The sequence below is a fragment of the Geotrypetes seraphini genome, chromosome 1, assembly GCF_902459505.1.
Source record: "Geotrypetes seraphini chromosome 1, aGeoSer1.1, whole genome shotgun sequence".
In the NCBI taxonomy this organism is placed as follows: Eukaryota; Metazoa; Chordata; class Amphibia; order Gymnophiona; family Dermophiidae; genus Geotrypetes; species Geotrypetes seraphini.
Genome location: NC_047084.1, coordinates 389,571,850 through 389,596,983, shown reverse-complemented (window position 1 = coordinate 389,596,983; position 25,134 = coordinate 389,571,850). Strand labels below are relative to the sequence as shown.

The window sequence follows — 25,134 nt, the reverse complement described above, 5'->3', positions numbered from 1 at the left end:
AGCCAGCCCGCCCCAAACCAGCCCCAGGCCAGCCTGCCAGCCCCAAACCAGCCAGCCAGCTCCAAGCCAACCAGCCAGCCAGCCCCTAGCCATCCCCAGGCAAGCCCCCCCCCCCCACCCCCCGGTAACTTTTTTAACAGTGCCATCAGTTCCAGCCGGCTTCACTCCCTCCCTACATGCCGCAGCAGCCTTCGCTCTTCCCAGCTCCTCATTTCCCGGCCAGCGGCAAAATAAAGCAGTGCAGCCATCACGAGCAAGCTTTATGCTTTCCCGCTCGGCCCTCACGCTTCTTTCCAAATGCTGCCGTAAGTTCCGAATGCTGCGCTACTGATTTGTTTCGCCGCTGGCCAGAAAATGAGGAGCTGGCTGGACGCTGGACCACCAGGTAAAAAAGAGGGAATGGCGATGGGGTTTAAAACAAAAGGTGGTGCAGTGGGCGGGTGGGTGGGTTTAAAAAAGAGGTACAGTGGGTTGGTGGGTTTAGAAAGGTGGTGTGGCGGCGGTCAGGTTTTACAATGGCACAGGGAGGGAGGGTAACAAAATTTGTACCTTCGCTTCATAAGACGTACCGAGATTTCCACCCACTTTTGGGTGGGAAAAAAGTGTGTCGTATGGAGCGAAAAATACGGTAGTTTATAACTGTTCTCATGCACTGATGTCAAAAGTGCAGAGTCACAATGTAACCTTTCTTTATAAACACTTAATAACAAATGTGAGGTATTTAGGAGAGTGTGGCATAGTGGTTAGAGCTACAGGTTATAGGTTCAAATCCTTGTGACCCTGGGAAAGCCACTAATCCTCCACTGCCCCAGGTACATTAGACAGATTGTGAGCCTATCTGGACAGATAGGGAAAAAAATTCTTGAAGTGTCTTTAAGTAAACATAACAACAATATGCTTATATACGGCAGCTACCTCTCAGTTCTGTGCTGTTTACAGAGTAAAGATACTGGGCATTCGCAGTGAATTACAATTCATTAATTAAAAATGCTACCAAAGAAGTATATTTTTAACAATTTTCTAAATGCCAGATAGATTTTGGAACTTAATATAAAATTACCAATATGTTTATCCCATACTAGTTTTTTAGCCTGTTACATTAACGGGTGCTAAAATATATGTGTAGACTTAGGTATTTCTTTCTTTCTTTCTGTATGTCTGTCTTTCTGTCTCTCTCCCTGGCTCCCTGTCTGTCTCTCTTTCTGTCTCTCTCCCTGCCCCCTGTCTGTCTGTCTTTCTCCCTGGCCCACTGTCTGTCTCTTTCTTTCTTTCTGTCTCTTTCCCTGCCCGCTGTCTGTCTTTCTTTCTTTCTGTCTCTCCCCCCCCTGTCCAGCAGCACCCCTTCTTGCTCCCCCCTGTCCAGCAGTAGCCCTTCTCCCTTCCTTTTACCTCTCCCCTGTCCAGCAGCACTCCTTTCCTGCTCCCCCTGTCCAGCAGTAGCCCTTCTCCCTTCCTTTGACCTCCCCCCCCTGTCTAGCAGCACCCCTTCCCTGCTCCCCCTGTAGAGCAGTAGCCCTTCTCCTTTCCTTTGACCTCCCCTCTGTCCAGCAGCACCCCTTCCCTGCGTCCCCTGTCCACTATCCGCTAGCCTGGGCAGCCTAGGAGCTTTTGCTAGGCAGGCCTGCCTTGCATTATCAAAGTGGGCCGGCCTAGCAAATGCCCCGCGACTGCTTGAAGAAACTGCGGCTGCTACCGCTGCTGGTCCGGGGGTGAGAAGAAGAGGCGTTCCAGCAGCGGCAGCATAGTCAGAAGGCAGGAAGTCAGCCGGCGTCGGAGATCGAGGCAGAAGGCAGGAGATCAGCTGAGGCAGCCACTGTGCAAATGCGGCATGGAGGCACGGAGATTGAAGTGCGCATGGGCGCTAAGGGTTTCATTATAGCGGATAAGATAGAATTCTGCCAAAGAATCATTTGTAAATACATCCCTTAATAAATAGAAAGTCAAATATCCACAAACCCCATGTAGGATGTTTTCTATTAACAAATTCAAGGTGGTCAAGAAAATAACTGCTTTGAATGTGGTTGTAAAACTAGAAAAAGGCTGTATACAAGCCCCAATCCCTTTCCCTAATATAGACTGGTAATAGGATCTTTGTTTAAAAGTTATTCAGATCAGTTTCTGAAAGGAAAACCAATTGTGATACGTTTGACTAAGAATGTGGACAAATATGGTTGGTAAATTTGTGAACTAAATTGGCAGCTTAAAGAGTTAATGAATGGACGAGTACTATGCTCTAAAGCAGCCTCTGAGGATATTGGCTCTTTATATGTGTGGTTTTCTGTGTTAGACTTTGGAAGGAATATGGAGAAATAGACATTTGTGATACCAAATTAAAATGTATTTTTCTGGCATGTTTTCCTTGATGGTGGGAAGAGGAAGTTATAAAAAGTTGGATCAGTCATCTCCTGCTGATGGCTAATTACCGATATATACTGTATCATCAGAAATTGAGCTAACTGAGCCTTTTATCAATAGTGCCATGTTATTTGAAATAATGAGAGGCCTTATTAATTCAATTTAACTTGATATAAGTCTTTTTATAATCACTTTGTAGAAGTTGCCAGCCTGCTGCTTGTGTGGAAACAGAGGGCACAAACAGTATTCCTGTCCAGCACGGTATTGTTCAAACTGCTTTCTGCCTGGACATTTCTCTCTGGAGTGCATTGAAAAGGCTTATTGGAAGAAACGGTGCCACCGTTGTAATATGACAGGCCACTATGCTGATGTAAGTACTAGTTTTTAAACAAAATCTTGATGATCTTTTTAGCCATTTTCTTTCTGTATAATTTAGTCTCAATTGAGACGCTCTAGACCAGTGTCCTGCAAACTTTTACTTGGCAACCCAGTAAACTCCGGGCCATGGCTGGAAAGCACTCAGAAATGCATGTAAGTCAATGTGATGACATCAGGGGCATACATAATGTCATGACATCGATATCTGCGCATGTGCGAAGGCCCTCCAGATGGGGCCTTGAGCTGCCAGTGGGGGTGCTGGAGCAGGAGAGGCACGGAGAAGAGGTGTGGGTGCCAGCTAACTTCCTAAAGGACATGCCTCTTGCTGTGAGAGGCACGTTCTATAGGCAGTCAGCCGGTGCCATCGGCACACCCAGAATCTTGCCACGGCACACAGTTTGCGATACACTGCCATAGACTGAGGAAGTATAGGGTGAAAGGAGATAGATTCAGAAGTAACCTCGGTGAATACTTTTTCATGGATAGAGTGGTGAATGCTTAGAACGACCTCCCAGTGGAGGTGGTGGAGATGAAGAGTGTATCTGAATTCAAGACAGCTTGGGACTTTGGATTTCTAAGGGAGAGGAAGGGATAATGGAAGGCATGGTTGGGCAGACTAGACAGTGTAACAAAACACTTTCACAAAGGTCAGATGCACACTGTCTGATGGTGTGATAAAGATCAAAGTGCAGATTTAAAATGCCAATTTTAAACGGAGGAAAAAGCCTCAGACAAGGGCCCTCCCACCTCCACAATAGTGGAATAATGGTGATGGAGCGTTCACCTCACTGGCTAAAAAAACCTCCTTTGTATTAAAAAGACACTGCACTACTTCAAGATGTAATGAAAAATATATATGTATATACTGTATGATAGATGAACAATTCAACTTATCTTAGTTGATCGGTACACCGATGGTGGCCAGCTTTTCACTATTCAGCTACCTCAGGGTGTAACATCTCCAATCAAAACTGTAACCAGAAACAAAACATAGCGTTAAAACTGGGCCAGTATATATCTTCTCAAGGTAACAATAAAAACCAATGCAGGACATACCTTTTAATCGGACGCTAAGCATCCAAAGATGGCTCCATGGCGTGCAGACTGGGTTTAAATCCTCCCGGTGCATTATCGTTAATACCGGAAGTGTCAATGCGTCGATCTTCAGACGCTCTTAAAGACACAGAACTACTCGGGTACTCAGTAGAGTGGACAGGGTAGATGTGAATCACTTGTTCACTCTTTCCACAAAAATACAAAAATGTACATATCATATAACCCCTGAGCCATCTCTTTTCCATGCTAAAGATCCCTAGCCGTTTTAGCCTTTCCTCATAGGGAAGTCATCCCAAACTTTTTATTATTTTTGTCATCCTTCTCTGTACCTTTTCTAATTCCACTATATCTTTTTTTGAGATACGGTGACCAGAACTGAAGACAGTATTCAAGTTGTGGCCGTATTATAGAGCAATACAAGGAAATTATAACATTTTCATCTTTGTCTTCTATTCCTTTCCTGATAATTTACACTTGCTCACATTAAACGTCATCTTCCATTTTGATGGCCAGTCTTCCAGACTCTCAAGGTCCTCTTGCAATTTTTCACAATCATAAGAACATAAGCAGTGCCTCTGCTGGGTCAGACCAGCTCACGCAGCGGCCCATCTGGTCCAGGATCTTCCCTTGCAGAAACCATGTTGGCTTGTTATCATAAGTTTATTCCTTTCTAGATGCTCCTCGATGCATTCTTTTATCCGCGTTTCCGCCATTTTCCCCGGAACCGAGGTCAGACTTACAGGTCTGTAGTTTCCCGGGTCACCTTTTGATCCCTTTTTAAAGATGGGCGTAACATTGGCTATCTTCCAATCCTCCGGGATCATACCTGTTTTTAGGGATAGATTACAGACTTGCTGTAGTAGTGCCGCTATTTCCTCCTCCTATTGAGTTTTAACAACTTTATGTCATCGGCAAGTTTAATTAAATCACTAAATATTCCCATCTCTAGATCATTGATAAACATGTTAAAAAAGCAGTGGTCCCAGCACAGACCCCTGGAGGAACCCCACTATTTACCCCTCTCCATTAAGAATATTGACCATTTAAAACCTGCTCTCTGTTTTTTGTCTTCCAACCAGTTCATAATCCATAATAGAACATTATCTCCTGTACCATACTTTCTAATTTCCTCAGAATTCGTTCATGAGGTACTTTGTCAAATGCCTTTTGAAAATCCAAATACACCATATTAACCGGTTCACCTTTATCCACATGTTCATTCACCCCTTCAAAGATATACAGTAGATTGGTGAGGCAAGATTTCCCTTGACTAAATCTATGCTGGCTTTCTCTCATTAATCCATGCTTATGCATATGTTCTGTCATTTTAAGAACATAAGAAGTTGCCTCCGCTGAGTCAGACCAGAGGTCCATCCTGCCCAGCGGTCCGCTCTCGCCTGAATAGTGTACCTGACTAATTTTGTAACTGCCTCTAATCCTATCCCTATTACCTACCTCTACTCCTATCTGTACCCCTCAATCCCTTTGTCCTCCAGGTACCTGTCCAGACCCTCTTTGAAGCCCTGTAGCGTGCTCCTGCTTATCACATCCTCCGGTAGCGCGTTCCATGTATCCACCACCCTCTGAGTGAAAAAGAACTTCCTGGCGTTTGTTCTAAACCTTTCTCCTTTCAATTTCTCTGAGTGCCCCCTTGTACTTGTGGATCCCCGTAATTTGAAAAATCTGTCCCTGTCTACCCTTTCTATGCCTTTCATGATCTTGAAGGTTTCTATCATGTCTCATCTAAGTCTCCGCTTTTCCAGGGAGAAAAACCCCAGCTTCTTCAGTCTGTCAGTATATGAGAGGTCTTCCATACCCTTTATTAGCTTAGTTGCTCTTTTCTGGACTCTCTCAAGTACCGCCATGTCCTTCTTGAGGTACGGCGACCAGTACTGGACACAGTACTCCAGGTGCGGGCGCACCATTGCACGATACAGTGGCAGGATGACTTCCTTCGTCCTGGTCGTGATACCCTTCTTAATGATGCCCAACATTCTGTTTGCCTTCCTTGAGGCTGTGGCACACTGCGCCGACGCCTTCAATGATGTGTCTACCATCACTCCCAGGTCTCTTTCAAGGTTACTCACACCTAGCGGTGATCCCCCCATTTTGTAAGTGAACATCGGGTTCTTTTTCCCTACATGCATGACCTTGCATTTCCTTATGTTGAAGCTCATTTGCCACTTTTTGGCCCACTCTTCCAGCGCTGTCAGATCTTTTTGGAGATTTTTGCAGTCCTCCTTGCTTTCAACCCTGCTGTATAATTTGGTGTCATCCGCAAATTTAATAACCTCACATTTTGTTCCTGCTTCCAGGTCGTTAATAAATATATTGAACAGGAGCGGTCCCAGCACCGACCCCTGCGGAACTCCGCTCGTGACCCATTGCCAGTCTGAGTAATGGCCCTTTATTCCAACCCTCTGTTTCCTGTCCGCCAGCCAGTTTTTGATCCATCGGTGGACCTCCCCTTGCACCCCGTGGTTCCATAGCTTCCTTAGCAGTCTTTCATGTGGTACCTTGTCGAAGGCTTTTTGGAAGTCAAGGTAAATGATGTCTATAGATTCCCCTTTATCCACCTGGCTGTTTACCCCCTCAAAGAAGTATAATAAGTTAGTGAGGCATGACCTGCCCTTGCAGAAGCCATGCTGGCTCGGCTTTAGCTGTACAGTGTTTTCGATGTGTTCCCAGTTGCAGTCTTTAATCAGCGCTTCCATCATCTTTCCCGGGACCGAGGTCAAGCTCACCGGCCTGTAGTTTCCTGGGTCTCCCCTTGAGCCTTTCTTGAAGATGGGCGTGACATTTGCTATTTTCCAGTCTTCCGGAATCTCTCCAGTTTTTAAGGATAGGTTGCATATTTGTCTAAGTGGCTCAGCTATTTTGTTCCTTAGTGGCTCAGCTATTTTGTTCTTTATAATAGTCTCTACCATTTTGCCCAGCACCGACATCAGACTTGCTGGTCTAAACTTTCTCGGAGACCACAAAAAAGAAAAAATCCAACTAGATTTGCAGTAAACCGAGCACCAAAATGAAAAACAAAATAGAAACTGCAGTCTATGTACAGGATGCAGGCATTGTTTATTATATTGTAAAAGAAATGCAGTAAATCTACAACCTTATTACCAACCAAGGGACCCGACACGGTCCATGTTTCGGATAACACGCCTTCATCAGGGGTCCTATTGGATCACCTATGGAACCCTTTTTAAAAATTGGCATCAAGTTGGCCACCCTTCAGTCTTCTGGTACTAAGCTGGATATCAATTTGTAATTTTAAAGAAAAGTTACAAATTACTAACAATAGCTCTGCACGTTCATTTTTCAATTATATCAGCACTCTGGGATGTATACCATCTGGTCTAGGCAATTTGCTACAGTTCAATTGTCAAATTGACCCATTACATCATCCAGTTTTGTAGAGATCTAGAAATATGATGGCAGATAAAGGCCAAATGGCTCATCCAGTCTGCCCATGCACAGTAACCATTATCTCTTCCTCTCTCTAAGAGATCCCACGTGCCAATCCCAGGCTTTTTTGAATTCAGATACAGATTCTCTCCACCACCTCTTCCGGTAGACTGCTCCACGCATCTACACATTTACCACCCATTCTGTAAAAACTATTTCCTTACATTACTCCTAAGCCTATCATCTCTTAACTTCATCCTATGCCCTCTCATTCCAGAACTTCCTTTCAAATGAGACTCAACTTATGTGCATTTACATCACGTGCATTTAAAAGTCTCTATCATATCTTCCCTCTCCTGCCTTTCCTCCATAGTATACAGATTGAGATAGTTAAATCTGTCCCCATACGCCTTATGATGAAGACCATGTAGCATTTTAGTAGCCTTCCTCTGGATTGACTCCATCCTTTTTATATCTTTTTGAAGGTGCAGCCTCCAGAATTGTACACAATATTCTAAATGAGTTTTCACCAGGGGCATCAATACCTCCTTTTTCCTATTGGCCATACCTCTCCCTATGCATTCTAGCATCCTTCCAGCTTTTGCCGTCACCTTTTCAACCTGTTTGGCCACTTAAGATCATCACATGCAATCACACCCAAGTCCCGCTCTTCTGTCATGCATATAAGTTCTTCACCCCCTAATCTGTACCATTTCCTCTGGTTTTTGCAGCCCAAATGCATGACCTTGCATTTCTTAGCATTAAATTTTAGCCAGGTCTTTCTTCATGTTATTCACACCTTCCTAGGTGTCTATTGTAGATTTTGGTATCATCTGCAAAAAGAGGCAAATATTCCCGACAGCCTTTCAGCAATATCGTTTATAAAAATGTTAAAAAGAACAGGCCTAAGAAAAGAACCTTGAGGCACACTACTGATAACATCCCTTTCCTCAGAGCAATCTCCATTGACCACTACCCTCTGTCACCTTCCTTTCAACCAGTTCTTGACCCAGCCCATCACTTTGGGACCCATTCCGAAGGTACTTAGTTTATTTATTGGATGTCTTTGTGGAACACTGTCACAGGGTTTTCTAAAATCTAATTACACCACATCTAGCACACTTCCTCTATACAATTCTCTGGTCACCTAGTCAAAGAAATTGATCAGATTTGTCTGACAAGACCTAGCTCTAGTGAATCCATGTTGCCTCCGGTCTTATAATCCACAGGATTCAAGAAACTTCATTCTCTGTTTTAAAAGTTTTTCCATTAATTTGCTTACCACAGAAGTCAAACTTACCGGCTTGTAATTCCCTACTTCTTGCTTACTTCCACTTTTGTGAAGAGGGCCACATCCACCCTTCTCCAGTCCTCTGGTACTACTCCCGACGCTAGAGACTCATTGAAAAGGTCAGTCAGCAGAGCCACCAGAACTTCCCTAAGTGCCTTCAGCACTCTCAGATGTACACTATCTGGCCCCATTGCTTTGTCTATCTTTATTTTAGCTAGCTCCTCACGAACACAACCCTTTGAAAATCAGGGTCTACCACTCCTCCATCCCTATTCATGTTTGGCTTCTGCAGTCACGCTTCCGGTGCTTCAGCTGTGAACACAGAACAGAAATTTTTGTTAAGCAATTTTGCCTTTTCTTTATCAGCTTCTACATATTTCTCCCCGTCACCTTTGATTCTCACAATGCCACTTTTGCACTTCTTCCTATCACTAATATATCTAAAAAATGTCTTGTCTCCAAGTTTTACCGTGCCAGATATTTTTTTCTTCCATTTGCATCTTTGCTTTCCTGACTACACGACTAGCCTCTCTTAACTTTTCCAGATATTTTTGCCAGTCTTCCTCTTTGTGTCCTTTTGTAGTTTATGAAAGCTAATCTCTTATTCCTTATCTTCTTAGCTACTACTTATGAGAACCAAAGCATCTTTCTTTTCCTTACTTGCCTCAGAAAAAGGTTTGTTGCTCTTACAATTTCTCCTTTCAGTTTTGCCCACTGCATATCCACTCCTTCCAGATGTTCCCATCAGGACAACAATTCCTTGACATAATCTCCCATCTGAACAAAGTTAGGTTTTTTAATGTCTAAGACCTTTTCTTTTGAATGAGCCATCCCTATACCCATCTTGATATTAAACCGTACCATGCAGTGATCACTGGATCCCTATTTGTAAGCACTAAGTCTAGTATGACCCACATCCCGCGTGGGTTCCATTATCAACTGCTGGAACATTTCTCCTTGTAGAGAATCCAGAATCTCCTTACTTCTTACTTCATTGCAGAAACTTTCACCTCCTTTGTCCCAGGCCTCAAGAAATAAAAAAAAATTAAAAAAATTGTTTTCTTTTTACTTTTTTTTTTCTATTATTACTCTGGTCGCCGTACATGAAGAAGGACAAGGTACTACTCAAAAGGGTCCATAGAAGAGCGACTAAGATGGTTAAGGGGGCTAGAGGAGTTGCCGTACAGTGAAAGATTAGAGAAACTGGGCCTTTTGTCCCTCGAACAGAGGAGATTGAGAGGGGACTTGATCGAAACATTCAAGGTACTGAAGGGAATAGACTTACTAGATAACGACAGGTTGTTCACCCTCTCCAAGGTAGGGAGAACGAGAGTGCACTCTCTAAAATTGAAAGGGGATAGATTTCATATGAACATAAGGAAGTTCTTCTTCACCCAGAGAGTGATAGAAAACTAGAATGCTCTTCCGGAGTCTGTCATAGGGGAAAATATCCTCCAGGGATTCAAGACAAAGTTTGACAAGTTCCTGCTCAATTGGTAGGGCTAGTCTTAGTTAGGGCACTGATCTTTGATCAGAGGGCCGCCGCGTGAGCGGACTGCTGGGCACGATGGACCACTGGTCTGACCCAGCGGTGGCAATTCTTATGTCAAAGCAGTGATGGCTCTGGGAGAATTTCTTGCCTCTCTGTATTTGACAGAGGCATATCTTCACATCCCCATTTTTCCAGATCACAGGAAGTATTCATATATTATATATGTCAAAATTCTTATATTATATATGGCAATTCTTATATATATATGTCAAAGCAGCGGTGGCTCTGGGAGAATTTCTTGCCTCTCTGTATTTGACAGAGGCATATCTTCACATCTCCATTTTTCCAGATCACAGGGAGTATCTAAAGATTTCATGTTCTGCTGTGACACTTCAGTTTGTGGCGCTTCTTTTCAATTTGGCCACATCTCCCCACACCTTTACAAAGGTGACGTGGTTGTAGCGGCCCACCTGTACAGGATGGGTGGCCAGGTGCATCCCTATCTAGATGATTGGCTGGCCAAGGCCTCTTCTCTAGAGGCGAGCACATGGTTCAGCAGAGCCTGGGTTGGATAGTCAACTTTAAAAAGAGTCACCTTCAGCTGACTCAGTGCTTGGAATATCTGGGAGTACGATTTGATACAGCACAGGGCTGTGTTTTTCTTCCTGAGCCATGCAAGCAGAAGCTCAGGAAACAGATTGGGGCTCTTCTGAGCCCCACAGTCTGGCATTACCTGAAGGCTCTGGGCTTAATGGCGGCCTCTCTGGAGGTTGTTTCCTGGGTGAGAGCTCATATGCATCCACTCTTCTACTCCCTTCTGTCCTGGTGGTCTCCGCAGTGCCACTCCCTACAGACGCAGCTCCCCTGGACTGTGGTGGCAAAGCGCAGCTTGCATTCGTGGCTCCAGAGGAGGCCTTGTTGAGGGATATGCCTCAGAATCCATGCATGGGTGGCACTCACGACTGATGCCAGCCTAATTGGCTGGGAGGCTTACTGCTGTGGTCACCCCCTTCAGGGCAGGTGGTCCCCATTAGAAAGCAAATGGTCCATAAATCGTCTGGAACTGAGAGTCATTCGGTTATTCTGCAGTGGCTTATGTGAACAGACAAGGCACCAGAAGTGCTCCCCTTCACCTGGAGGCACGGATGTTATTTCAGTGGACAGAACTTCACTTGCAAGCTCTCTCTGCTGCCCACATGGCAGGGGTGGAGAAAGTCCAGGCTGACTTTCTCAGCAGGCAGACTCTGGATCCGGGGAAGTGGTCTCTGTCCCAGAGGGTGTTTCCCTCATTGTTTAGATTTGGGGCAAACCGGACATGGATCTTACAGCCATAGCCAGGAATACAAAGGCGGTTCATTTCTAGACTCAAAGAGCCAAGTGGGGAAATGCAGGGCTAGACGCCTTTGTTCAGCCCTGGTCCACAGTGCAGCTTCTCTGTTTTTCTGCTGTGGGCCATGGTGGGTCAAATGAACTACAGGATAATGAACCATAAGACCCAAAGGTTCATCAAGTCCAGTAGCCTGATCTCACGGTGGCCAGTCCCAAAACGGTGGCCAAAACCCAAAGAGTAGCAACATTCCATGCTACCGATCCAGAGCAAGCAGTGGCTTGCCCCATGTCTTTCTCAATAACAGACTATGGACTTTTCCTCCAGGAAATTGTCCAAACCCTTTTTAAAGCCATCGGGGGCAGGTAATTCTGGTGGCTCCAGACTGGTCCCACAGGCCTTGGTATGCAGATCTGGTGCATCTGCAGAGAGGCAGGTGTCGGAAGCTTCCGGTTCATCCGGGGCTCCTCATTCAAGGCCCAGTTCCCATGGTGAAGCTTGCAGTCTCTGGTGTCTCACCTGGATGTCACTTGGTTTTTGAGGAGGGCTCTCAGATTGAGACTCCCAATGTTCCTGTCATTGGATCTCAATGTGGTCCTGAAGGGACTGTCCCGTGTTCCATATGATTCGCTGATGGAGGCTTCCCTGATGGACCTCACAGTCAAGACAGTATTTTTGGTTGCTCTAGTCTTGGCAAGAATGAGCTCATAATAATCAGACCTTCTCATGTAGGTTTAATGGAGTCAGGTGTTTCTCTGTGCACAGTACCTTCCTTTCTTCTGAAGGTAGTTTCTGCCTTCCATGTCAATCATGAGTTTTGTTTGCCCGCCTTTCATCCTACATGTTTGGTGAAATAGGATAAGCTTTTGTGGAAGCTGAATGTGCACAGTATCCTACTTATCTCTCTGGAGAAGACTAATGATTCCAGACTTTCTGATCATCTTTTAGTGCTGACCAGTCACTTGTGACATGGCAAGCCAGCTTCCAAGGCTTCCATTGCTAGATGGATTTGCATGGCAATTTCATCTTCTTATATTGCCTGCGAGAAACAGCCCCCTATCTCTATTGCAGCACATTCAACAATAGGTGATGTGGCTTCCTGGATGGAGTCCCAGGCTGTCTCATGTGATGAAATCTGTAGAGCAGCTACATGGTCTACACTTCATACTTTTATGAAGTTCTACAGAATGGATGTAGCAGCTCAAGAGGATGCTGCTTTTGGGTCCTCAGTTCTGAGGGCAGGCTCATTTGTCCCTCCCTAGATGCTTGGCACTGCTTTGGTACATCAGCTAACGTACGGACTCCTGTATATATGTAACAGAATGAAAGATTAAGTTCATACGTTGACAATCTTGTTTCTGTTAATATACATAGGAGTCCATACAGCTTACTCTGTGCGGATTTTTGATTCACCTGATTTGTGCCTTGGACGTTGCCAGTGTCCATCTTGGTACTTCTACTGTATCTAAGATTCAGCTGAGACATTGCTACAGGGAAAAGGGGCTCCCTTTTCTCTTTGTGGGGGGTGTCTCTAGCCCCTACAAGTTGCAATTAGCAGGTTGGTTCCTAGCTACTCAAGTGCATAATTTATTCAATGTTAAATTGTTCAGTGTTTATTGATCACTTTCTATTGCCTAAGTTTCAGAGCAGAATAGGTTTGTTTGCCGGGGAAGATCTCTCTGATCCTCATTCTCTTTTCTTCTGTTTCAGTGGAGTTTGATTGCTTTGGTACCAACTGAAGAGGGAACTGTTCTCCACTGCAGAAGGGAGGAGTTCAAGTGATACCCTTCTGCAGTTTCATGGTTAGTGGGACTCGACAGCTAATCGACAGACTCATGTGTATTTTAACAGAAACAAGAATATCGAGGTAAAAACATAATATTTTGTTTTCCTCTTGCTCTTATTAACTTTCCTTATATTTTTATAGCTCTTTTCAGCTTGTACCACAGTCTTTCCTCCCATCCCATCAGTTCTTTTGTCAGGATTGCTCTCATTTTACTGAAATCAGAATGCTTCTCACCAAAGAAAGATGTAGGTTGTCCCTACAATATAGCCTTTTATTTTTCCATATATTGCCCCATTCTCCTATGTATCTGAAACCATCTTATTAACACCAGGAGTTGAACCACGTATTGAACTTCCCTATATTATGAAGCCTTTCCTCTCCTATACCATAGGTAGGCAGTATTTCAGACAAAACTACAATCTGTACTAAAGACTTCAGACCTTCCCCAGCTTCTGGTACACACTCCATGCTTCAAGGATATCCGTAATGAATATGCATGAGACATTTCTATAAAGCTGAAAGGTGTATGCAGCACTGTACATTTACATAGTAACATAGTAGATGACAGCAGATAAAGACCCGAATGGTCCATCCAGTCTGCCCAACCTGATTCAATTTAAATTTTTAAATTTTTTTTCTTAGCTATTTCTGGGCAAGAATCCAAAGTTCTACTCAGTACTGTGCTTGGGTTCCAACTGCTGAAATCTCTGTTAAAACCTACTCCAGCCCATCTACACCCTCCAAGCCACTGAAGCCCTCCCCAGCCCATCCCCCACCAAATGGCCATACACAGACACAGACCATGCAAGTCTGCCCAGTACTGGCCTTAGTTCAATATTTAATATTATTTTCTGATTCTAGATCCTCTGTGTTCATCCCACGCTTCTTTGAACTCAGTCACCGTTTTACTCTCCACCACCTCTCTCGAGAGCGCATTCCAGGCATCCACCACCCTCTCCGTAAAGTAGAACTTCCTAACATTGCCTTTGAATCTACCACCCCTCAACCTCAAATTTACCATTTTCCTTTCTCTGGAAAAGATTTTGTTCTACGTTAATACCCTTCAAGTATTTGAACGTCTGAATCATATCTCCCCTGTCTCTCCTTTCCTCTAGGGTATACATATTCAGGGCTTCCATTCTCTCCTCATATGTCTTCTGGCGCAAGCCTCCTATCATTTTCGTCGCCCTCCTCTGGACCGCTTCAAGTCTTCTTATGTCCTTCACCAGATACGGTCTCCAAAACTGAACACAATACTCCAAGTGGGGCCTTACCAATGACCTGTACAGGGGCATCAACACCTTCTTCCTTCTACTGGCTACGCCTCTCTTTATACAGCCCAGCATCCTTCTGGTAGCAGCCACTGCCTTGTCACACTGTTTTTTCGCCTTTAGATCTTCGGACACTATCACCCCAAGGTCCCTCTCCCCGTCCGTGCATATCAGCTTCTCACCTCCCAGCATATACGGTTCCTTCCGATTATTAATCCCCAAATGCATTACTCTGCATTTCTTTCCAGTGAATTTTAGTTGCCAGGCATTAGACCATTCCTCTAACTTTTGCAGATCCTTTTTCATATTTTCCACTCCCTCTGTTACAAATCTTGGTATCATCTGCAAAAAGGCACACTTTTCCTTCTAACCCTTCAGCAATGTCACTCACAAACATATTGAACAGGATTGGCCCCAGCACCGAACCATGAGGGACTCCACTACTCACCTTTCCTTCCTCCGAGCGACTTCCATTAACCATCATCCTCTGGCGTCTGTCCGTCAGCCAGTTTCTACCCAGTTCACCACTTTGGGTCCTAACTTCAGCCCTTCAAGTTTGTTCAACAGTCTCCTATGAGGACCTGTATAAAGGCTTTGTTGAAATCTAAGTAAATTACATCTAGCATATGTCCTTGATCCAGCTCTCTGGTCACCCAATCAAAAAATTCAATCAGGTTCGTTTGGCACGATTTACCTTTTGTAAAGCCATGTTGCCTCGGATACTGTAACCCATTAGATTCAAGGAAGTACACTATCCTTTCTTTCAGCAACACTTCCATTATTTTTCCAACAACTGAAGTGAGGTTCACCGGCCTGTAGTTTCCTGCTTTATCCCTGTGACCACTTTTGTGAATAGGGACCACATCCGCTCTCCTCCAATCCCCAGGAACAACTCCCGTCTCCAGAGATTTGTTGAACAAGTCTTTAATAGGACTCGCCAGAACCTCTCTGAGCTCCCTTAGTATCCTGGGATGGATCCCGTCTGGTCCCATTGCTTTGTCCACCTTCAGTTTTTCAAGTTGCTCATAAACACTCTCCTCCGTGAACGGCACAGAATCCACTCCATTTTACATAAGAACATAAGCAGTGCCTCCGCCGGGTCAGACCACAGGTCCATCCTGCCCAGCAGTCCGCTCCCGCGGCGGCCCAAACAGGTCACGACCTGTCTAAATCACCAGAAGGGGCCCCCATGCCGCCTTTGTTTCCCTTCCTAGCCCTCCGGTCTTGCACATGCACGACCTGGGTTTCTATACTTATTTTCTGGTTAGCTTTCTCAATATCCCATGATCCCTTTATCCTTCAGGAATCCGTCCAGTCTCTGTTTGAATCCTTGTACCGTACTCTGCCTGATCACTTCCTCCGGTAGCGCATTCCAAGTGTCCACGACCCTTTGGGTGAAGAAAAACTTTCTTGCATTCGTTTTGAACCTATCTCCCTTCAGTTTCTCCGAATGCCCCCTCGTACCTGTTGTCCCCTTCAGCCTGAAGAATCTGTCCCTATCCACCCTCTCTATGCCCCTCATGATTTTGAAGGTCTCTATCATATCACTCCTGAGCCTCCTCTTTTCCAGAGAGAAGAGCCCCAGCCTATCCAACCTCTCGGCATATGGGCAGTGTTCCAGCCCTTTTACCAGTTTCGTTGCTCTCCTTTGGACTCTCTCAAGTATCGCCATGTCCTTCTTGAGGTGCGGCGACCAATACTGAACGCAGTATTCCAGATGTGGACGCACCATCGCTCGATACAATGGCATGATGACTTCCCGCGTCCTGATTGTTATGCCCCTCTTTATGATGCCCAGCATCCTGTTGGCTTTTTTTGAGGCTGCTGCGCACTGTGCAGATGGCTTCAGTGATGCATCCACCAGCACACCCAAGTCTCTCTCAAGTCTGCTGTCTCCCAACAATGCCCCCCCCCAATTTGTAGTTGAACAACGGGTTCTTTTTCCCTATATGCATGACCTTGCATTTTTCCATGTTAAAGCGCATTTGCCATTTGTTTGCCCAGTCTTCCAGCTTGTCCAGGTCCCTTTGCAGGTCCTCACACTCCTCCCTGGAGCTAACTCTTCCGCACAGTTTGGTATCGTCTGCAAATTTTATAACCTCGCACTTTGCCTCCTTTTCTAGGTCATTGATAAATATGTTGAAGAGTAACGGCCCCAGCACCGATCCCTGTGGCACACCGCTCGTGACTTTTCTCGTATAACTTTGCCAGACAATCTCAGTCCTTCTCCAGGATTTTCTTCTGTGAACATTTAACGTGTAATAGACAGTCCCTGCTCAGAAGAGCTTACAATCCACACCAATTTTTTTTTTATGTGACACACATCCCGTTTTTGGGGAAACAGACTAGTATGTTCTGACACACTGTTTGAGAACCACTGGTCTGACATGGACCTTGTCCAAGTAGCTTTCCAGAGGGTAGGAGTAGCTTATTGTTTATGACAGTAGACTGAGATCCAAGGAAACAAGGGTTCAAGTCTTTCTCCTGCTCTGTCTGATTTTGGGCAAGTCACTTAAACCTCCATTGCCTCCAATTTTTTTTTTTTTAAGATTGTAAGTCCTGTGGGACAAAGGAAAATCTAGGTCCCAGGATGTAATTTGCCTTAGTTATAAGTAACAGGTGTGAGCTAAACCCAAATAAATAGATAAAGTAAACTTAATTATTGACCAATGTTCTTTGTAGTGGATATCTCCTCCTCAGCACTGTAGTACTTTCTGGAAGTCATGACTTTCCTTTAGAGCCTTTCTTCCACTTCTTATTCCATAGCAATATTCTACCTAATCATAAATTGTCAAGTAACTAAGAATTATCAGGAGTCTAGTTTAATCCCTTTGATTAAAGCACCTTAAGTCTTTGTGTGTGTTTTAGAAAGAAAGCCTGTTATATCTTTTCTTTAATTAAAGTACTTCAAAAAAAGTAATTATTCTCTATTCATTTGCTTTTGCATTATACAGAACTAATGAATATTGCTTGTTTTATTAAACCTTTTGTTTTGTTGCAGTGATTTGTGATGGGCCAGCTCTTAGCAGCAGTGCTTTTGACAAAGCACCAGAGGATTCTGTTAAAAAGTTGTGTTTAGTAATTGTAGTTGTCGTGTCAGACCATCTCTGACTTGGAGCTGAAGGATTTTTGTGAGATGAGTAGCTTTGCCAGCAGGGACCTAAGTCTCCTGGGCCAGCCGTGCTCTCATTAAGATTTGCCGCTAGCAGTGGCGGTGTTTGGCGAGTATGTGACGTGCATTCTGTTATTGTATGGTTGGCTTGTCAGCCTGCAGCTTTCTGACACTCACTTATGTCACTCTTTATTCAGAGAGGAAGAAGCTTTTGATAATTTGACAAGACAAGCTCTTAAACGATCTAGGTCATGGCCTTCACTGTCTGTGATTGTGAACATATTTCCTGAAAACCCTGTCACTCATCACAGCTACATTTTCTCCCGGGGAGCCAGAGGCCTGTCCTGCTTTCTTGTCAGCTCATACATTTTGGTTATTCATATCCCAAATACAGTAATTTTTTTTTTCCTTTTCCTTTTGCAAATACTAGCATGTTAGTGAGGCTAATCCTTTCTCCTGTGTTGTGTTCCCAGCAGGGTTGTGTACAAGGATTCTCTCTAGTACAAGGCAGACAACTGGCCAAGGGGAGCTGAAAGGGAGGAAAGGCCGCTTAGTGCTGTTTTTGTGTTTGCTCACTGTTGTGGAAATATGAGAACTGGTGGCAAGGGCCTTGTCTATTGAGTACTTGAGTCTCGGTCTGCTGTCAGGGGCTGGTTAAGATTGAGTGTTTTATTTTCTTTGATGTTCACATTTGAGAATGGGGAAGTGGGAATTAAACAACAGATGCACTAAGCCGTTGTTCTCGTAAAACAATAATTAGCACCTGATAAAATTCAATATGGGATGAAACGCACAATATGCACAAATGCACAATTTAGACCCTTGATTCATCGGGTATGGCAAACTGAGTTGATTCATGTTTGAATTTTATGAATATATTATCCATCTCAGTTATTCAAAAATTATTTATTCTATTTTAAAAAATAGATGAGGAAACTAACCATAACTCAGAAAAGGATGCAGAGACCCACAGAGCACTTTAGAAGCATATTTGGTTGTTTATCCAGTTGTAAAGGAGCTGTGCAGCTTTAAACTGTCACCCACTTGTGCATGTATAACCTAAATGCAAGGAAGCTGTCGGATCACAAGTGCAGACAGTGAAAGCAATTTTATTTTAATGTATTTCATTACTCTGTCATCAAGCCCATATACTAGCTTAAATAAAGGCTTCAGTGCTTGTTAAATTTGGTTATGCTTTTTCCATAAATCATACTTTTGTTGCTGTCAGAATGCAGTAATCATGTTTTTTGCTTAAGGACAGTTAAGGAGCATTAATACTTTTATGATGGAAAGTTGTGCAGTATTAGACTGAGAAAGATAAAAGGATGAATTGTAACTTTTTAATTAAAAGTTTCTCTTGTTGGGGAAACCAAATTTGCAACACTGTTGCCATTGGAAACAACAGTATTTTCAATTGTGTTGTTATTTACACCATCCTCCCTATCTTTTTTTGAACTTAAACATCTTATGGCTTCCATAGTATGACTAATCCCCATCCTCCCCCCCCTCACTATTCCAGAAATCACATTTACCCCTCCTCCCACCTTACAGTCCTAGCTTATTAGTATACCCAGCTATTTCCTACTTGCGCCCCCTCCCCTTTTCATATTTCTCAGGTCCATCCCTCAGTGGCATTCACTGGTTTCCTTACTCCATGCTCTGGTGGACAGAGACTGAATATATGGTCCCTATATCAACAGAAATAGCTTTTTCCACTTAGGATTGGTTATCCCTTCTTGATGTTCCCACACCATCAACTGATGCAGCTTATTTGAGCTTCTCTTGTGCCCAAAATTACAAATTGCACTTTTTAACCCACCAGGCAAACTTTCCACATAAACGCAATCCCTTGCTCTGTATTTCCGATGCCTCCACCATATTGAATAAAATCCTCCAGGACAAAATCTGCAAGCTTTTATTCTGGTGCTCTACAGTGTCAGCTTGTGTGTGGTTGTGATTCTGAATAATGATTAATCAGTGGTTATCATTGAATGTACTGTATGTCCAAAGTGCTTCCAGTTTGTCTTAAATATTTTTATTTTTTATAAGTTAAAATGCATGTTCCATATACTGTATTATATATATTTTAAAATATCACTTGGGGGTATATGGTAACAAGGGCTCTTGAGATTTGGATCTTTCCTAACTCATATTCCTTGCCAACATATTTCTACTTTAGATAGCCATTGTTGAGACGGACAAGCTGATTCTTCTAAACCAAATAATTTTGTAATTAGATTGCTACTCTATAAGTAAAGCTCATATGGCAAAGTTGTTGATTGTGACTTTCCAATCATATGATTCTGGAGACACTGACAGAGAAGATCACATGAAAGGCTGTTGCCATTCTAGGAAGTTGAATTCTATTTAAAAATAAGTGAGACATTTTCATGTTGGTTTCATATAAAATATATCAATCCATATGCAAGAGAAGATTTAATTATACTCTATTTTATTGAGCTTTCTAAATTATATTTAGCTGATATTTGCAGAATGTACATTGCCTTGAGACCTAAATCCTAACCACCTCTTTTACAAAGCCGCGCAGCAACAGCCCCAAAGCCCTTTAAATCTCTATGGGCTTCGGGGCCGTTACTGCAACGGCCCGCGCTAAACGACTTCATAAAAGAGGGCCTAAATTTCTACCAAAATGTGTCACTTGTTGTTCTTGCCAAAAATAACATATTTAGGGAATATGTAACAATTATGTACAAAGGGGGCAACTTTTCTGTGTAAAAAGCATTTTCTACCCATGGTAAATGGCAATTATAGAATTGCATGGGTGTATATATGTGCCAATAAGAGCATGTGTATTTATTTTTATATGGACTTGCACATAGGAATTTCTGGGTACTTATTTTGAGCAATTAGAAATTCATGTGAGATTGTGCTCTGTTGAAGAGTTCTGGGGGGCTTATTTTATAAAGATAAAAAGGTACTAATACTTTAATAAAAATGTGTCTTTTTGAGACTTTTGTGTTAGTGGTTCCTGGTTTTAAAGTTACCCCTCAAATATTCTATATGATTGTATAGTAAAACTAAAATTTAATTGTAGCACATGTTAATGGGACCGTTATTTCAAAACCTACTTTTTGGAAGTACTATTTTTACAGCTAAGTAATGGAAATACATGAAAGATTAATTTTGGTTTTCTTAACATATACCTTAAGTAATTGAAACACAAATAACCATGTATAAGAAGCAACTGTTTATAAAGTTTTAAAACAGTTTATAAAGTGAGTATTAAGAAACAGAAAAAAAAGAGAAAAGTTGTGTCTCGGATCTTTTTTCTCTTTATTTTTTTTTCATTTTTGCTATATAGAAACAGGGAATCGGAAACATGACAGCAGATAAAGGCCATATCGCCCATCCAGTCTGCCCATCCACATTATCTGCTATCTCCTCCTCCTCCCTAAGAGATCCCACCTGCCTGTCCTTTGCTATCTTGACTTCAGATACAGACTTAATCTCCACCACCTCCATTGAGAGAATATTTGCTAATATATTACTTTATAGGTGAATTGTAATTTTGTATTTTGTCATTAATTCACTGGCACTATGTGGGAAGTTTTTTTTTTGTTTGTTTGTTTTGGGAGGGAACAAAGCATTATTTTTATAACATAGTAACATTAATTGCTATTATTTTGTGCTGTGATTTAGGTGGAAATTCATGAAAGGGTGTGCCCTTTCATGAATTCCCCCCACCCCCAGGCATTAAAACAAAAATAATAAGACAGTATATAACACTTGAGCTGAATTTAAGTTGCATTTTTATGGAACTGTTTCTGCCATTTATGTTTGAGAATTACAAGGACTAAATCCCATTTTTATCGAAAAGGGCAAAAAGTTTTTGCTGATGTGATGGTCAAAATTAAAATAAGGTGGGAAACTGTATTCTCAACCTTTTTTATTTAATTATATGGTGCAAAGTTTTTGTGATTATATAATAATAAGGTTTTAATAATACAGTTCACATTAACAGGCCTTGATATATCATAACTGCTATTTTATTTGTCACACTTTATTTTCCCATTGGTATTTTCATAGTATGTAGAATTATATCTTTCTCAAAAAAATTCTGTCTTGATCAATGAGAAGTGAAGATAAAGGAGGAAATCAAACAGGGACCCAGTTATTGTTGTAATCAAGACCTTAAATTTTTTTTTTGCCTACAGTCAATTTTTGTTCAGTGTTTTTATTCATAATCATACCATAGATTGTATTTACATTCTAGTGTTAATCAGGCGTGTTTGAATTTTTAAAATTATTCATTCATAGTGTGCAATGCCTTTGTTTTTGTCGGAAGCTTGTTCATGTACAGACTGGCTTGTATAGTTGATTAAGGTTTCTGCTTTTAGCATGTATTTCAAATAAAGCTGTTTTTAAAGTTTATTTTTATTTGATAATTTTAAACCACAGTGGCCTTCTCCATAACTTTTTTTGTTTTGTAAATCTTTATTCATTTTCAGAACTTATACAAGCGCAAACAAAATGTACAATCAGATAAAAACAAATAACAGCACTTATCTTCAAACAAATATTAAAACAAAGTATTTTACTCCCACCCCCACCCTCCCTCCCACCCTCTCTGGATATGTGTAGAAATCAACAAGGAATTAAAGGTTAATCAATCAATCAGTCTTTTATTAACAAACGTCTCTAATGGACCCCCATATTTAAAAAAAAAATTTATTATTACCCAATTGTTCCACATTCATTTTTTTCATATCTGTAAAACAGAGTGTTTCCCACCAAAATGAAAAAATTAATCTGTCCCAAGTCTTCCAGTTTGCAGTTATCATTTGCATGGCCACCCCTGTCATAATTAGAAGTCTGCTTTTATAAATGTCTATTGGATTCTTAGCTTTCAACAATGTCCCAAATAGTACCACATCAGAAGACAATGGTATCGAGACCTCGAGTACCATATTAATTTTCCCCCATATTGATTTCTAAAACTTGAATATCAAGGGATAATAAAACAACAAATGATCCAGTGTCCCTACTTCAAGATGACAGTGCCAGCATCTATTAGACTTTGAACTATCCAACTTTTATAAACAAACAGGGGTCCAAAAAATTCTATATAACAGAAAAAAACAAGTTTGTCTCATAGATGCCGACACTGTACATCTCATTCTCCAAGTCCAAATCCGTGGCTACTGTGTAGCAGAAATCAGCTGTTTTGATTCAATGATCCAAATGTCTTTTAGGCTTGTTTTAGTTTTTTTTTGTTAAATATTCAGATATTAGTTTCTACCCCTTGGCCTGATGCCCTTGCAAATCTGTCTGGAAACATTGGCCTGGCAAACTATACTGATTTTTTTAAGTTGCGCCAATCAGGGAACCCTTTCTTTCAACTGCAACCATTTATAACCTTGAGATTTTGAGATGCCAAATGATTGTTGCAATTGTAATAAATTTACCATTTTCCCATTTGAAATCTCTATAACTAAGAATGGACTTAACTAAGAATCACTAAGAATCGTATATCAGTCAGCCATATGATGTAGATTTTCAGCCAACTGACATCCTGGGGAACATTCTCAGGAGTGGGTATTCGATTTATACACATCTCACATTTTTCACTAAAGGGGTTATTTCATAACAATACTATATTATTATTTCAAAACAATACTATATTAGGACATATGATTAAAAATTGTGAGATAGAGTTTGGAACTTGTGAATTTGAAGTGGATGTTCCTAGTCTCATGGTAGCAATAAGAATGTTACCCTCATGTTAGAATATTTGAAATTCTAGAGAATCTAATGTGTTGTTTGAAGTGTTTAGGAGTGGAAGAGTGGCCTAGTGGTTAGATCAGCTGCCTCTGCACCCTCAGGTTGTGAGTTTGATTCCAACTACAGCTCCTTGTGAGTCTGGGCAAATCTCTTAACACTTCATCACCCCAGGTGCAAAATAAGTACCTGTCTAAAATATATAAACTGCTTTGATTATGTAAACTACACAGAAAAAGTGATATACAAGACCCAACCCCTTTACTCTTTAATGAAGAGCTATTGTTGATTGATGAGCCTATGGCTTGGCTGCCCTGAGTAGGTCCGTTCTTACTATTGGAAGCTAAGTAGGGTCAGGCTTAGTACCTGGATGGGAGACCGCCTGGGAATATCAGGTGCTGTAGGCTGAGGGGCCCTATGTTGGGTAGCAGCGATATAGTGGAGCCGCACACTTCACAGGAGAAGGCAATGGCAAACTACATCACACTGTGAATGCCTCACACTGTGTGTTGCCATGAGTGGGTGGCCGATTCGGTAGCATAATCCATCCAATCCATTGTTGATTAATACACTTCTCTGTGGGTCTTTATATTAGTTCATTTTATAAAGGCAACATACACATATATGTGAATATATAAAACAATAACTCAAAGTAATCGACAAAGGCCCTCTCAATAATTTACACCTGCTCTGAGGCAGTTCAGTTATATATATGTATATATGTATTGTATATATGTATTTTATAAAATTTAAGTACCTCACATGCCACTTTCAAGAGCACCTGTGTATAAACCCCATAAAAGGACAGGTCCTCTTGTCAGCATGTGTATGTATATTACACAGTGACATTTTATACTAGCCATTTTCCTTTTATGAAAATGATTTTTATACATAGAATGTGTTTTTTAAAATTATAACCTATGGGGTAATGTTAATAAGAACACAAGAATTGCCACAGTAAGACCAAAGTTCCCTCAAACACAGTTTCCAGTGCAAAAGAAACATGAGTCTTGACCAGTGGGTTATTCATCCTCTACCTATGAGTTTTTGCAGAAGGAATAATCTACAGCAGCTGTCTCCAACAATTTTTCCACCGGGGGGGGGGGGGGAGAGAGAGGAGGGAGTTTCAAGCGCATAATCAGTATATATAATGTAAATGTTATTATTCAATTTTATAATATTCACTTTATTTCTATTATTATTATTAGGTACAGCATCTTTCACTCCTGCCCACCTGCTCAAAAGTTTTTGACCCCCTCCCTTCCTTCTGTGTCCCAATGTACCTCCTCTCTCTCATATCCCAACACACTCTCTTTGTCCTTCCCTCTCTCTATTCTGTGTCCCAAGTTCATGCCTCCCTTCTACAGGTGTTTACCTGTTCTGGCTGCCTCCCTCCTCCCAGCCACACTTCTCTTCACAAAGCCACGTCCATGGTTCCTACACACGGCTTTCCCGGAAGCCTACAGGGAAGACTTCCAGGTCAGCCGTGGGCAGTGTGTAGTAGCCGCTGCTCGCAGCCAGCTCACAGCCCAGTACTGGTCCGTGGCATGGTGGTAGATGTTCAAATACAGATGTTTAAGGGTTTCTAAGGCTTCCTGTAGGACTCCCCCACCTCTAAAACCCACTTTTATTTTTGAAACTTTTATCTAGCTCTCCCGGGCTCTTTTATGGGACCAAAACGTGGCGGCTGCCATCTTGGATTTCCCAATTTTATTTCAAAAGCCTCTATTTGTCTCATAACACTTCAGTTTTATTAATAATTTTTATGGACTCCCCAGGTCATTCTACCCTCTGTTATGCCTATTTTATACTGGATGGCTGACTGAGGAGTGCCTATGTGCTACGGGACGTGGGAGAGGGGGAGCACAGGGCTTAGATCGCTCTGGTCCCTCTAAGGTCTCAGAGTCGCAGGAAGCTTATAT

General features: G+C 42.2%; 1 protein-coding gene across 4 annotated transcripts in view; it reads left to right on the top strand.

The window, feature by feature from the left end:
• ZCCHC7 (zinc finger CCHC-type containing 7) overlaps positions 1–25,134 on the top strand; it is a 489,275-nt gene that overhangs the window by 264,902 nt on the left and 199,239 nt on the right. For all 4 annotated transcript variants that reach the window (XM_033917137.1, XM_033917162.1, XM_033917145.1 and 1 more), the window contains exon 5: positions 2,555–2,725. In XM_033917137.1, coding sequence (XP_033773028.1) covers positions 2,555–2,725 — 171 coding nt within the window. The remainder of the gene's footprint in view (positions 1–2,554; positions 2,726–25,134) is intronic.